General features: G+C 43.8%; 2 protein-coding genes across 2 annotated transcripts in view; one reads left to right on the top strand and one right to left on the bottom strand.

The window, feature by feature from the left end:
- syn2 (synapsin II) overlaps positions 1-13,112 on the top strand; it is a 424,737-nt gene that overhangs the window by 299,461 nt on the left and 112,164 nt on the right. The window lies entirely within an intron of this gene.
- The window catches only part of timp4 (TIMP metallopeptidase inhibitor 4), a 54,296-nt gene that overhangs the window by 15,266 nt on the left and 25,918 nt on the right, over positions 1-13,112 (bottom strand). Inside the window, exon 2 of the mRNA XM_033037241.1 lies at positions 1,883-1,971. Within this exon, the coding sequence (XP_032893132.1) occupies positions 1,883-1,971 (89 nt within the window). The remainder of the gene's footprint in view (positions 1-1,882; positions 1,972-13,112) is intronic.

The raw sequence follows: 13,112 nt of genomic DNA, 5'->3' as shown, positions 1-13,112 counted from the left end.
TGATGACGCGCTTCGACACAGGCTGCGGGGTGGGGGGGGGGAGGGGCTGGGGCTGGGGCTGGTGCAAAGGCATATGTAAATGGATCCATTCCGATTGGACATCTGTGAACATTGGGCATTGTGACATCACACGATGGAACGTTCACCAACATTATATGGGTGGGAAGCAGTTTTCTTTTGAAATTTTGGGGGAGGGGGAGAAGGATTTTATTAAAAATGTGTACATAAACACGATGAAATTTAATCAGGAGTGGATACTTAGAATGAAAAGTGAAATCTCTACCGAAATGGAAAATATCTCGGCGATTCTGCGTCTGGTGTTGGCGTACCAACGAATCAAAGGCTGGCAGCCACAAGTCAGGCAGAAAGTCGGCCGGTCGGACACAGAGTTTTAATATAAGATAGATAGATAGATAGATAGATAGATAGATAGATAGATAGATAGATAGATAGATAGATAGATAGATAGATAGATAGATAGATAGGTAGATAGGTAGATAGATAGATAGATAGATAGATAGATAGATAGATAGATAGATAGATAGATAGATAGATAGATAGATAGATAGATAGATAGATAGATAGATAGATAGATAGATAGATAGATAGATAGATAGATAGATAGATAGAGAGGTTATGGGGAGAAGGCAGGAGATTAGGGTGAGGATGGAGAGATAGATCAGCCATGATTGACAATAGACAATAGACAATAGACAATAGGTGCAGGAGTAGGCCATTTGGCCGTTTGAGCCAGCACCGCCATTCAATGTGATCATGGCTGATCATCCCCAATCAGTACCCCGTTCCTGCCTTCTCGCCATATTCCCTGACTCCACTATTTTTAAGAGCCCCATCTAGCTCTCTCTTGAAAGCATCCAGAGAATCTGTCTCCACCGCCCTCTGCGGCAGAGATTGAATGGCGGAATAGACTTGATGGGCCGAATGGCCTAATTCTACTCCTATCGCTTATGACCTTATGGCCTCGTGGTGAGTTGCCAAAGGATTGGCTATGCAAAGAAGTATGAGACAGGAACTAAAGGTGATGGCTGTGGAGTTTCAGTGTTTAACTGCAGAAAACCTCTGTATGTCAAGCAAGGAGATAGACCATTTGGAGACAGTGGAGCAGTCAAGCAAGGTAGTGAAGAAATAGGACAATCACCATGTGGAAGCTGAGGCTGCATTTTTAAATTGAACCCTGCTGAGATGTAGCATCTCAGGAATAAACCCTTGTGTTGCCCGAATCCAGGAACAGATGGACAGAGTGCAGCACAACTAGCTAGATGATATTTGTGTAGGAAGGAACTGCTGGTTTAAACTGAAGATAGACACAAAAAGCTGGAATAACTCAGCAGGACAGGCAGCATCTCTGGAGAGAAGGGATAGACACAAAAAGCTGGAGTAACCAAATGGGCCAGGCAGCATCTCTGGAGAGAAGGCGGAAGTCAGAAGAAGGGTCTCGACCCGAAGCATCACCCATTCCTCCTCTCCAAAGATGCTGCCTGTCCCGCTGAGTTACTCCAGCTTCTTGTGTCTACCTCAGGTGATAATTGTGATGTGCAGAAAATATCGAGTTCAACTACATCAAAATCTGAAGTGAGTCAAAAAGAAAGGTAGGACGATGGTTGACCTCTTTCACCATTCCCGAAGACATAGTTATCAATTATTTGAACAAGTCGTTTCAGTGATATGCCAGGCTTGGAAACATGAAGAGATTTCAACATGGAACTCCAAGCTAAATGGGCACAGAGCCTGGAGGCAACTGACCAGAATGCTAACTTTTCCTTTAACGTTTTCAAATTGTAAACTATGCTCTTCCAATATTTTCTGCTTTTATTTCATACAAATACCCCCTTCTGCAATTTAATTAAAAAACATTCTTTACCTTTTCTTGTTTCACTGCATACTTGATCATGTAAGGTTCCAGGTCATTGAAAGACACCAGTCTTTTACGAGTAACTAGTGCTCGTATCACTATTAAAAAACAAAGATAGAGAATGGCATGGTAGTAGATACAACTTAATAAACAAGCATGCAAGACAAGCTGTACTGTTGTGCAGCCACACTAGTGTGCCACGGAGAAGGTTTCCGTGAAAACTAGGTGTTATTCATTTTGTTCATTCTGGTATAATTCAAACATCTGACTGCCAAAGTTTTTTTTAATTAATTTTATTAGAAGCAATTGTACAGGGATAAGGCGATCGATATAACAGTTATACAATTATTGTACAGCTTCATTTTTAACATTAAAACCTACATTTAAAAAAAAAGGGAAAAAAGGAAAAAAAGGAAAAAGAAAGAGAAGTAAAATAAGAGAAAGCAAGAAAAATAAACTCTAATCTACCAAAGAAGCGCAAGAGAAAAGAAAAGAAATAAGAAAAGAGAAGATGTAGATATACCTTCCTCCCCCCCCCCCCCCCCCCCCCCCCCCCACCCATCCCTGGCATCAGGTTTAAATTTGTGTTTAACCATTCTGTTGTTGCAGAAATTCAGTAAAAGGGAGCCATGCCTTAAGAAATTGATCTGCTTTTTCCACCAAGACAAGCCTAATGTTTTCCAAATGTGGTGTCTCGGACATATCAGGACTGCCAAAGTTATAGATTATTCTTATGAGGATTAATGTGGTCAAGTTAATCATGCATAGTTAGATTTAGCTCTTCGGGCTAAAGGAATCAAGGGATATGGGGAAAAAACAGGAACGGGATACTGATTTTAGATGATCAGCCATGATCATATTGAATGGCGGTGCTGGCTCGAAGGGACGAATGGCCTACTCCTGCACCTATTTTTCTACTTTTTCTATGTCTCCATTCCAGTGCATCTTACTGAGAGAAACTGCAATTAATTTAACACCAATATTTTATTAAGTGCACCAAATTAAATAATATTTAACAATGTGACTTATTTTACTAAATCGATTCTCATCAGATGAAGACAAGGCCAGCATGGTAATACAGCACACAAACAGCACAGTTGGCCACACCAAGCCCATTTCAAGCTCCCATTTGACACAAATCTTACATCGATGATATTTTATTCTTGCCACATTGCCTCTTCTCACACACACATTGTGGGCAATTGATGGTGGCACATTAACCTACCAACCCGTGCATCTTGGGGATGTGTGAGGAAGCCAGAGCACCAGGAGGAAGTCTATATGGTCACAGGGAGAACACGATGCACATGCACAAAGTAGATTAGTTGCGTCATTTCCAATTTCAAAAGATAAGAATATTAAAGGAAAGTAGTTGTTCTTCCATCCAGAACCTCGGTACATCTGACACAACACACGCAGGTAACCAACACATGCAGGGTGACCCCGACATCACACACATGCACCAATGTCACTTGTGTGGGCTGGTCACTCACACAGAGGCAGTCTTCATTCAGCTTGCAAGATCTGCCTATGCAACTCAAAGGAGATCTGGCTGAACAGGTCTGCTTAAAGTTCAGTGTAGTTGTAGTTTTAGTTTTAGAGATACAACGCGGAAACTGGCCCTTAGGCCCACCAAGTCCGCACCGACCAGCAATCCCCACACATTAGCATTACCCTTACACAGCAGGGGAAATTTTTACATTTCTCCCAAGCCAATTAACCTACAAACCTGTGCATCTTTGGAGTGTGGGAGGAAACCGAAGATCTCGGGGAAAACCAACACAAACTCCGTATAGATAGCACCCGTAGTCAGGTTTGAATCCCAGTATCCGGTGCTGTAAGGCAGCAGCTCTACCACTGCGCCAACGTGTCACCCCTTGAGTAGCAGTTGAGTAGTTGGCCTCCGTTGCAGGTCTCCTTCGGATTCTCTATCCATCCCTTCCCAACGTACGGCAGCATCTCTGCTGAAATGGAATTTCAGGTGACATTTTGGGTTGAGACCCTTCTTCAGACTGAGAGTCAGGGGAGAGGGAAATGAGAGATATAGATTGTGATGTAGAAGAAATAGAGCAAATGAATGAAAGAGATGCAAAAAGGTAACGATGATAAAGGAAACAGGCCGTAGTTATCTGTAGGCTAGCTGGGAATGAGTACAGACAATGAGACAGAAGAAGGGTCTTGACACGAAACGTTACCTATTCCTTTGCTCCATAGATGCTACCTCACCCGCTGAGTTTCTCCAGCATTTTTGTCTACCTTCGATTTTTCCAGCATCTGCAGTTACTTAATCCCCTTTGATCCACAGGTGACCTATCACTGATATTCCACTCTTTGTTTTTACTTCTACTGGGCACCATCCTCCAACTTTCCTGGAACCCACCACTGACCACTAGTCCCCCTCAATGCAGAATTCCCTACTAACTCTATAGACAATAGACAATAGGTGCAAGAGTAAGCCATTTGGCCCTTCAAGCCAGCACCGCCGTTCACTGTGATCATAGTTGATCATCCACAATCAGTGCCCCGTTCCTGCCTTCTCCCCATATCCATTCCCCAGATTCACAACTCTCTGTGTGAAAATGTTTTTCCTCATCTCTGTTCTAAATGGCTTATTCTTAAACTGTGGCCCTTGGTTCTGGACTCTCCCAACATCAGGAAAATGTTTCCTGCCTCTAGCATGTCCAAACCCTTAAGGGATACTGATCATATGTTTCAATAAAAGATAGCCTCTCATCCTTCTAAAATGTATCTGACTCTTGCCCCCAATGATCTCTGCCCAACCATGGCCTGCCCATTACCTTCCAACTGATATCTGCCATTTGACTCTAGCCAAAATCCCAATGCCTGATCAAAATCCCCACTGGTGCCTCTACTGGGCCTTTGAAGACTGAATTCCCCACAAATGACCATAACTATACATTACTAAAACCCTCATCTTGTTTGTTTTTATGTCTCTGTCTGTCTGTCTGTCTGTCTGTCTGTCTGTCTGTCTGTCTGTCTGTCTGTCTGTCTGTCTGTCTGTCTGTCTGTCTGTCTGTCTGTCTGTCTGTCTGTCTTGTCCTGAAATTATTCCAAAACGGTACACGATAGCGCTACAATTGTTGGACCACCTTACTCACCATTGTCCTGTGGTGTGTTGTATCAAGTTTTGTTCCAATTGATGGTATATTTTACAAGTTATTCACATTTTAAACTTCACAAAGCCCCAGTTTGACAAAATTCACTTGCATCTCCACTGACAGCAGCTTATGACGTCATAATGGGATCCCGAATCTCATTTACATAAAAGATTGCCTTTTTTTTTTTAATCCGTTAAAATGTTAACAAAGACCAGACTGCCAGTGCAATGAGAGATTTGTTACATTGTTGTAACGAGAGGGAGGGAGTGGGGGAATGGAGGAGGAGAGGGCGACGATTGTTGTTTAATGTTATTTAAACATTGTGTTTAGTGGGGGTGTGGGATAGGGGGTAGATGAGGAGTGGGGGAGCAGGGTTGGGGGCTATGGGTGAGTGTTGGAATATTGCGTTGGAGAAACGTTTTGCATTGCGGGAACGGGTGAGTGGTGGAATATTGCGTTGGGGGAACGTGACCCAACGGGTCCCACTTAGTCTTGTATCTTTATTAAAGATGATTTCCTTATATAAATGTATGTTAACTCTGCTCAATCAACATCCTAAAAGCACATTGTTTAATGAAAATGTCAGTATTTTTCCAACTACTGATGTCAAGCCAAAGGTAGATAGTTTCCTGTGCTCTTCATTTCTGAACTACACATCCAAGAGCCTTTCAAATGTGATATGAGCGTCCATGTCTAACGCCCTTCAGGCACTGCAGTCAACATCCCCAGTGTACTCCGAGTGAAAATGTATTAAAATGTATTACCTCGTGTCTTTTCTAATCCTCTTCTCAATGCCTTAAAATTATGGTCCTTCATTGTGATCACTTGACTATGGTCCTGATGGATGGACATTCTCTTAGGAGATTAGAAGGAGCGTGAATATTCTTTCTGAGCACAAAAATAGAGAGGTATATTTTCCTGTCATGTAAACTCCAAGGTATTTAAATTTTTCAGTGGCAATTCTAAAGGGAAATTTTAGGAGATGTGAAGGGTCTTGAGGTTTTATTGGCATAATTTCACTTTTGTTCCAAATTATTCTATACCCTGAGAAGGAACCAAATTGTTCTATGAAGTTTAATATATTTGGGATACTGACTTGAGAGTTGGTAATATATAAAAGTACATCGTCTGCATATAACAAAATCTTATTATTAGTATGTTTAGTGTTATAGCCAAGAATGCCCAGATGTACTCTTAAGAGCTTACCGCTTTCTGTCGGGTATTCATTAGTTCCTATAGAGTTAGATTAACAACTAGCAACTCTAAGATTATGATGGTGCTTGATGTTTTATTGGGAGGAGGTTACATATCGTGATCAATATTTCCCAAAATTCTAGTTTATGGAACAGTTTCTACGGATTGCAGTATAGTAAATGTGATCACACTCTTTAAAAGCGGAAGGTCACAGGAAACTACCTACCTTTGACTTGACTTCAGTAGAAAAATACTGACATCTTCAGTTCAGTTTAGTTTAGTTTATCGCCATGTGTGCCCGAGGTACAATGAAAAGCTTTTGTTGCGTGCTATCCAGTTAGTGGAAAGCCAATACCACGATTACAATCGAGCCATTTACAGTGTATAGGTACACGATAAGGGAATAACGATTAGTGCAGGATAAAGTCAGCAAAGTCCAATCAAGGATAGTCTGAGGGTCACCAAAGAGGTAGATAGCAGTTCAGGATCTCTGGTTGCGATAGGATGATTCCGTTGCCTGATAACTGCTGGGAAAAAAGTGTCCTGAATCTCGAGGTGTGATGGTCTGGGCTGCATCTTCGTTAAAGGATGTGAGTTTCGGATGTTGATCGAACATAGTTAACATTGATTTATTAAAGGGAAGTCACACAGGAAGACATAAAATTGAAGAGAATGTACTCACATGGTTTGGTTGGTCAACGGAAAGGAAACAAAGAGTAAGAATGAATGATTGCTATGGGACATCATAGGGACGAATGTTTGAGCCCCAACACTCACAATCTATCAGTTCAGTTTAGTTTATTGTCACGTGTACCGAGGTACAGTGAAAAAACTTTTGTTGCGTGCTAACCAGTCAACAGTAAGACAATATATGATTACAATCGAGCCATTTACATGCTAAGGGAATAACGTTTAGTGCAAGGTAAAGCCAACAAATTCCGATCAAGGATGCTCCGAGGATCACTACTGAGGTAGGTAGTGGTTCAGCGCTGCTCTCTGCAATCTATATCCCCAGTGGGGATTAAGTGTGACATTTCAAACTTTATTGGAAACCAAATGGAAACATGAGTAATGATGCGGAAACACAGAACCTTCAATGAAATACAACAAGCTGAATGAGTGGCATCAACGGGACAGATGAAGCAAGGTTAAGAGGAAGTTAAAAGAGGAAAAGAGGAAGGTTATCCACTAAACACTAAAGTATTTTTTCAATGATAAAAGATGAGGCAATGGTCCTGAGTTCCTGTTGTATGAATCACCAAGAGCTGACTTGCAGGTGTGTCGGCAATTGTAATACTGAAGATAGACACAAAATGCTGGAGTAACTTAGCGGGACGGGCGGCATCTCTGGAGAGAAGGAATGGTTTCAGGTCAAGTTTAAAGAAGAGTCTCGACCCAAAACATCACCCATTCCTTCTCTCCAGAGATGCTGCCTGTCCCGCTGAGTGACTCCAGCATTTTGTGTCTATCTTCAGTGGAAACCAGCATCCGCAGTTCCTTCCTGCACAAATGCAATGCTGGACTTTATGTAACTTACTATGATTAGATGAGGCCCTGGTGGGATCGCATTTGCAATGTAGTGTACAGCTGTGGGTTATTGATCTGTAAAAAATATATATTTACTTTGGAGGAAGCACAACAGACATTGCCCAGAACAGTTTCTGGGACGGTGAATTTGCTGTATGAGGAGACGTTAAGTAGCTGAGGCCTCTTTTTTTAGGGTTTAGAAGAAGGAGAGGTGATCTCATAGTGTTCAGCTGGGTGGGTTTAGGCTTATTATTGTCACGTGTGCTGAGGTACAGTGAAAAGCTTTGTTTTACTCGCTATCCAAACAGATCAGATATGCCATACATAAACACAATCAAATCAAACTCAATAACAATGGATGGAGCAAAGGGGAAGACACAAAATGCAGAAAATAGTTCTCAGCATTGTAGCCCACCAGTTCCACAGACAAAGTCCAATGTCTACACGTGGGTAGTGGTGAATCACATGGCACCCTAGCTAATGGAAGGGCCATTCAGAAGCCTGATAACAGAGGGGAAGAAGCTGTTCCTGAGTCTGGCCGTGCATGTTTTCAAGCTTCTGTACCTTCTGCCAGACAGCAGCAGGGAGAAGAAGGAATGATCGTTTCCTCTTACGAAGCAGTCCAGGAATAACAGTGACAGTATAAAAACAAGGAGTAGACCATTGAGGCCTGAAATGAGATGAATTAGTTTTGGATTAGTGATGAATCTTTGGAATTCTTAACCCTGAAGAGGAATGAAGGCTCAATCATTGCTCACATTCAAAACGGAAATTAATAGATTTCTAGATATTAATGGAATCAAAAACTATGGGGTGAATATAAGAAAATAAAAAGTGTTAGATCAGCAAAGTCATTTGGTGGTAGATCAGCAAAGTCATTGCATATGGAACAGACTGGGGAGATTAAATCTCCAACTGCTCCTGTTTCTTATAGCTTTGTGTTAAAATTGCAAACATTGGAATCCACGTGCAACTTTATAGATCCATTCAAACAGCTTTAAGGTGAGCGGACAACTTTTAAAGGAGACTAGGCCAAGTGGGACCCGTTGGGTCCCGTCCCCTCAATGCGCGGTTGGGGGGGGGGAGGGGCGGCCTGCAGCATCACACACACAATAACCACCCCCCACACACACACACACTAACCACGCCCCTTGATATTATATTAATATTATTCATTAGCTCCTTTTACCCCACCCCCCACCCTATCCACTCATGCATAGCCCCCAACTCGCAAGCGAGGTTAGAGAGGGAGAGAGATCGGGGTCAGGGACAGGGGCAGAGAGAGGGCAGTGGCAGAGGGAGGGCAGGGGCAGAGGGAGGGCAGGGGCAGAGGGCAGAGACAAAGGGCAGAGGCAGAGGGAGCGGGGGAGGCAGAGAGGGAGCGGGAGGGGGCAGAGAGGGAGCGGGAGGGGGCAGAGAGAGAGCATGGGGGGGCAGAGAGGGAGGGGGGTAGAGATTGAGAGTTGGGGGGCATGCAATACTTCCTCATTCCAGCTCCAGCAGGCTCTGCTTCTGCCCAGGTACAGGTCCAGCCTGCGGCAGCAAGGGGCGAGTACGGGGCCCAACTTGCTCGTTCTTTCTGCGTCTTTTGAATTACCAGAGGGGGGAGGGGTCTAGTCGTCGGGGGTATGACGTCACTCGCAGCGTGAGGATGACGGCATGCGGACCGATGGTGACGTCATCAGCGAAAGACAGTCGTTTTCGAATTCAAAGTTTTGTCAGATTTTTGAACAATTTCAGTAATAATTCGGGAAATAAAGCATGAAATTTTCCGATAAGGCGATTTTGGACTCCAGGGGGGAAATGTCTACCGAAATATGTTAAAAAATATTGTTACCGCATAGATTTTTTGCGAAGATGTGATTATACACACACACACATTCACATACAACATCAGACTTTTAGTTATATAGATGTGCGGGTGCAGTTTTTTGTACACAGAGGTGCTGAGTGCCTGGAACCGGCTGCAAGACGGCTGGTTGAGGCAGATACAATAGTGGCATTTAAAAGACATGGATATGGAAGGGATGGATGGACATTTTTAGTTTAGTTTAGAGATACAGCGTGGAAACAAGCCCTTTGGCCGACCGAGTCCGCACCGAACAGCGATCCCCGCACATTAAGACTATCCAACACACACTAGGGACAATTTACATTTATACCAAGCCAATTAACTTAAAAAGCCTGTACATTTTTGGAGTGCGGGAGAAAACCGAAGATCTCGGAGAAAACCGAGGCAAGTCACGGGAAGAACGTACAAACTCCGTGCAGAACAACACCAGCAGTCAGGGTCGGACCTGGGTCTCTGCCACTGTAAGGCAGTAGCTCTACCGCTGCACCACCATGCTGCCCTCAAGGATTATGGATTATGTTCAGGCAGAGAGGAGTTGGTCTTGGCATCATGTATGGCACAGACATTGTGGGCTGAAGAGCCTTTTCTTGAGCTGTATGTTCTATGTGATCTGACCTGTAGAATTTGACATCCTTTTGGCATCCACATAGTAAGCCAATTTATGAGCTGTGAGTCCACCCATTTTCACCCAGACAGGTAAGGAAGTGACACCCAGCAGATCCCCTTCACTGCATTTCAAAGAGTGGAGCCCATTCACTATCCATTCCTCTCAAAGCAAGATTAATTAAAAGTCCTCATTAAATGTTTGTTTCTCAGTTGCCCCAATCTATCGCTTCTCATATTTGTACATTTACAATCCTTCATTAATTTAACGGTCTGTTTAAAATGCACAGATTTCATCTTAATAAATTGTCTCAGTAAGCTGGGAGTTATAGTTACTGTAGATGAAAACAATGCCATTTTCAAATCTGGTCCTTGCTTTATCTTAACCCATGTGCTATTTGTGCCAAGCTGTCGCGGGCTCTTGATGCTTGTTCGCTGGTACAGGAGGAGCAAAATTCATCCAATTTCTCCATGGATGAGCCCAGCAAGTTGGGCCAGTGATATTCAGCAAGGTAGCTTTTCCTGAGTGGAATCATAAGATGGATGGCAGCACCTCTTTCCTTCATGGTGCTTTTCAATAGTTAATAGGCAGCACAGTGGCGCAGCGGTAGAGTTGCTGCCTTGCAGCGCATGCAGCGCCAGAGACCCGGGTTCGATCCCGACCACGGGGGCTGTCCGTACGGAGTTTGTACGTTCTCCCCATGACCTGCGCGGATTTTCTCCGAGATCTTCGGTTTCCTCCCACACAAAGGATACAAGATACAAAGGACATTTATTATCACATACACCAATTGGTGTAGTGAAACTTGTCTTGCCATGCAGCACACAGATAAAGATAAAACACACCGTTAAATAATTTAACAATAAACATAAAAACATCCCCCCACAATGGTTCCCACTGTGAGGGAAGGCACAAAGTCCAGTCCCCATCCCCATGTCCACCCATAGTTGGGCCCATTGAGGCCTCCGCAGTCGCCGCTACTGGGACCGATGTTACAGGCCCTTCTTCGCCAGGTGATGGTGCTCCGGCATCGGGAGAACCCTCTCAGCGGCTCGGGGTGCCTGGAACAGCCGCTTCCTTACCGGAGACCTCGGATTCCAAAGCCAACAGGCCGCGCTGGATGGAGCTCCACCACTGGCGATCTCAGCGAGAGATCCCTGGCTCCCGATGTTAAAGTTCAGTGCCGCCGTCCGCGGCTGGCCGCTCCACAGCCCCGCACTCGTAAGACGTACAGGTTTGTAGGTTAATGGCTTGGTGTATGTGTAAAGTGTCCCTAGTGTGTGTAGGATAGTGTTAGTGTGCGGCATCGCTGGTTGGCGCAGACTCGGTGGGCTTGTTTCCGCGCTGTATCTCTAAACTAAAATATGGTGAACTCTCTAACAACAGTTGCTGCATCAGCATGACAGTGAACGCAAGAATGAAACAGACACTTCATTAAGATGCTCCAGTAAGTGTTCCTGACAAGCACATCCTGGGTGTATTAGGAGTCCCGCTGCATCTGCTGTATTAGACATTTGCACTGTTTAGTATTCAGTTGCTGTTACTTAGTGGTTAACCCCTGCTCTCTCCTGTCAGCAGAACACTCTTGCTGGTAATTAATGTATAATGGGATTTAACTGAAAGACAGTTTAAGGCTTACATAAAATCACCCTGTGATTCACTGCAGCTATAGTTTTTTAAATGAGTTGATCAAAACAAAGGCACCCGATTCTGAATATTACACTGATTTCACCTTCCGCAGATAAATGTTTATCTTTAATATTTTTTCCAGGACAAAACGACGTGCCTGTTCCCTACTGGGAATGTTTGTTTAGGTTTTGTATGTTTTTCCCAGGTCAAGCATGTTATTTATCAGGTGTCCTCTGCCTGCATTTCAACTCATCGTACAATTCGATCGCGTATCGAATGCAGCTAATTATTTCATATCTTATTTCTCTACAATCTAGAGGGAAACTATTTGGATCATCAAGTTGTCTATATGGATTTCAGCATGGCGTTTGATAAGGTTCCACATGGTAGGCTGCTCAGGAAGGTTAGGTCGTATGGGATCTAGGGGGAGCTAGCTGACTGGATAGATCATTTGCTGCATGGAAGGAAGAACAGGGTGATAGTGGAAGGTTGTTTTTCAGACTGGAGGCCCGTGGTGTGCCTCAGGTATCAGTGTTGGGTCCATTGCTGTTTGTGGTTTATATCAATGATTTGGATGAGAATGTACAAGGCATGTAAGTTTGCAGATGACACTAAAGTGGGTGGTATTGTAGATAGCAAAGATGATTAGTAGGACCTTCACAGTGAATGGCAGGGCCCTGGGGAGTGTTATAGACAAGAGGGATCTAGGCGCCCTTTAAAAGTGGTGTCACAGGGAGATAGGGTGGTCAAGAAGGATCTTGGCACATTAGCCTTCATCAGCCAGGATATCGTATAGAAGTTGGGGTGTTTTGTTACAGCTGTGCAAGACGTTGGGTGAGGCCACATTTGGAGTATTGTGTTCAGTTTTGGTCACCCTGCATTAGGAAAGATGTTGTTAAGTCGGTAGGGTATATGGGATATTTAGGAAAGAACTGTAGATGCTGGAAAAATCGAAGGTAGGCAAAAATGCTGGAGAATCTCAGCAGGTGAGGCAGCATCTGCTGAGTTTCTCCGGCATTTTTGTCCACCTAGGGTATATGGGGTGAGCTGCCAGAGAGGATAGTTGAGGCTGATACTATAATAATATTTAAAAGAGATTTGGCCAGGTAAATGGGTAGGAAAGGTTTAAGGATAGGGATATGGGCCAAACATGGACAGGTGGGGCCAAAAAAGATGGGGCATCTTGATCGGCATGGGCAAGTTGGGCTGAAGGGCCCGTTTCCATGAACTATGAGTCTGTGACTATACCAGCTCTTCACTCTTTACTCAAATATTTACTCACTGGAGGCAATTTATAGCGAACGTCTTTCAGAT

The sequence above is a fragment of the Amblyraja radiata genome, chromosome 18, assembly GCF_010909765.2.
Source record: "Amblyraja radiata isolate CabotCenter1 chromosome 18, sAmbRad1.1.pri, whole genome shotgun sequence".
In the NCBI taxonomy this organism is placed as follows: Eukaryota; Metazoa; Chordata; class Chondrichthyes; order Rajiformes; family Rajidae; genus Amblyraja; species Amblyraja radiata.
The sequence above is the reverse complement of the archived record's forward strand: the minus strand, read 5'-3'. Positions and strand labels throughout refer to the sequence as shown.